This window comes from Penaeus monodon, chromosome 15 (assembly GCF_015228065.2).
Source record: "Penaeus monodon isolate SGIC_2016 chromosome 15, NSTDA_Pmon_1, whole genome shotgun sequence".
Taxonomy (NCBI): Eukaryota; Metazoa; Arthropoda; class Malacostraca; order Decapoda; family Penaeidae; genus Penaeus; species Penaeus monodon.
In genome coordinates, this window is record NC_051400.1 from 25,173,281 (window position 1) to 25,173,535 (window position 255).

The following is a 255-nucleotide window of genomic DNA, read 5'->3' on the forward strand; positions in this document are numbered from 1 at the left end:
CTTAAAGAACATTAACTCAAGCACACACCCAGTCCACCAACAGCCACCTTTTCCTCCCTCAGACGCGGGCTGGTTGGTGACTCTGCTGGCTTTGGTCGGGCAGCTGTGCGTGACGTCGGCTTTCCAGGTGCTGCGGCTCTACAGCACCGAGCTCTTCCCGACGGAGGTGCGGCTGAGAGGCCTGGCCACGGGAATCCTCTTCTTCCACGCCACCACCATGCTGTGCCCCACCATTAGCGAGAAGATTGTAAGGGA

At 59.2% G+C, this 255-nt stretch overlaps 1 protein-coding gene across 1 annotated transcript in view; it reads left to right on the plus strand.

The window, feature by feature from the left end:
* The window catches only part of LOC119581843 (organic cation transporter protein-like), a gene marked incomplete at its 3' end in the record, with an annotated part of 16,256 nt that overhangs the window by 10,515 nt on the left and 5,486 nt on the right, over positions 1-255 (plus strand). Inside the window, 1 exon segment of the mRNA XM_037929981.1 lies at positions 63-247. Within this exon segment, the coding sequence (XP_037785909.1) occupies positions 63-247 (185 nt within the window).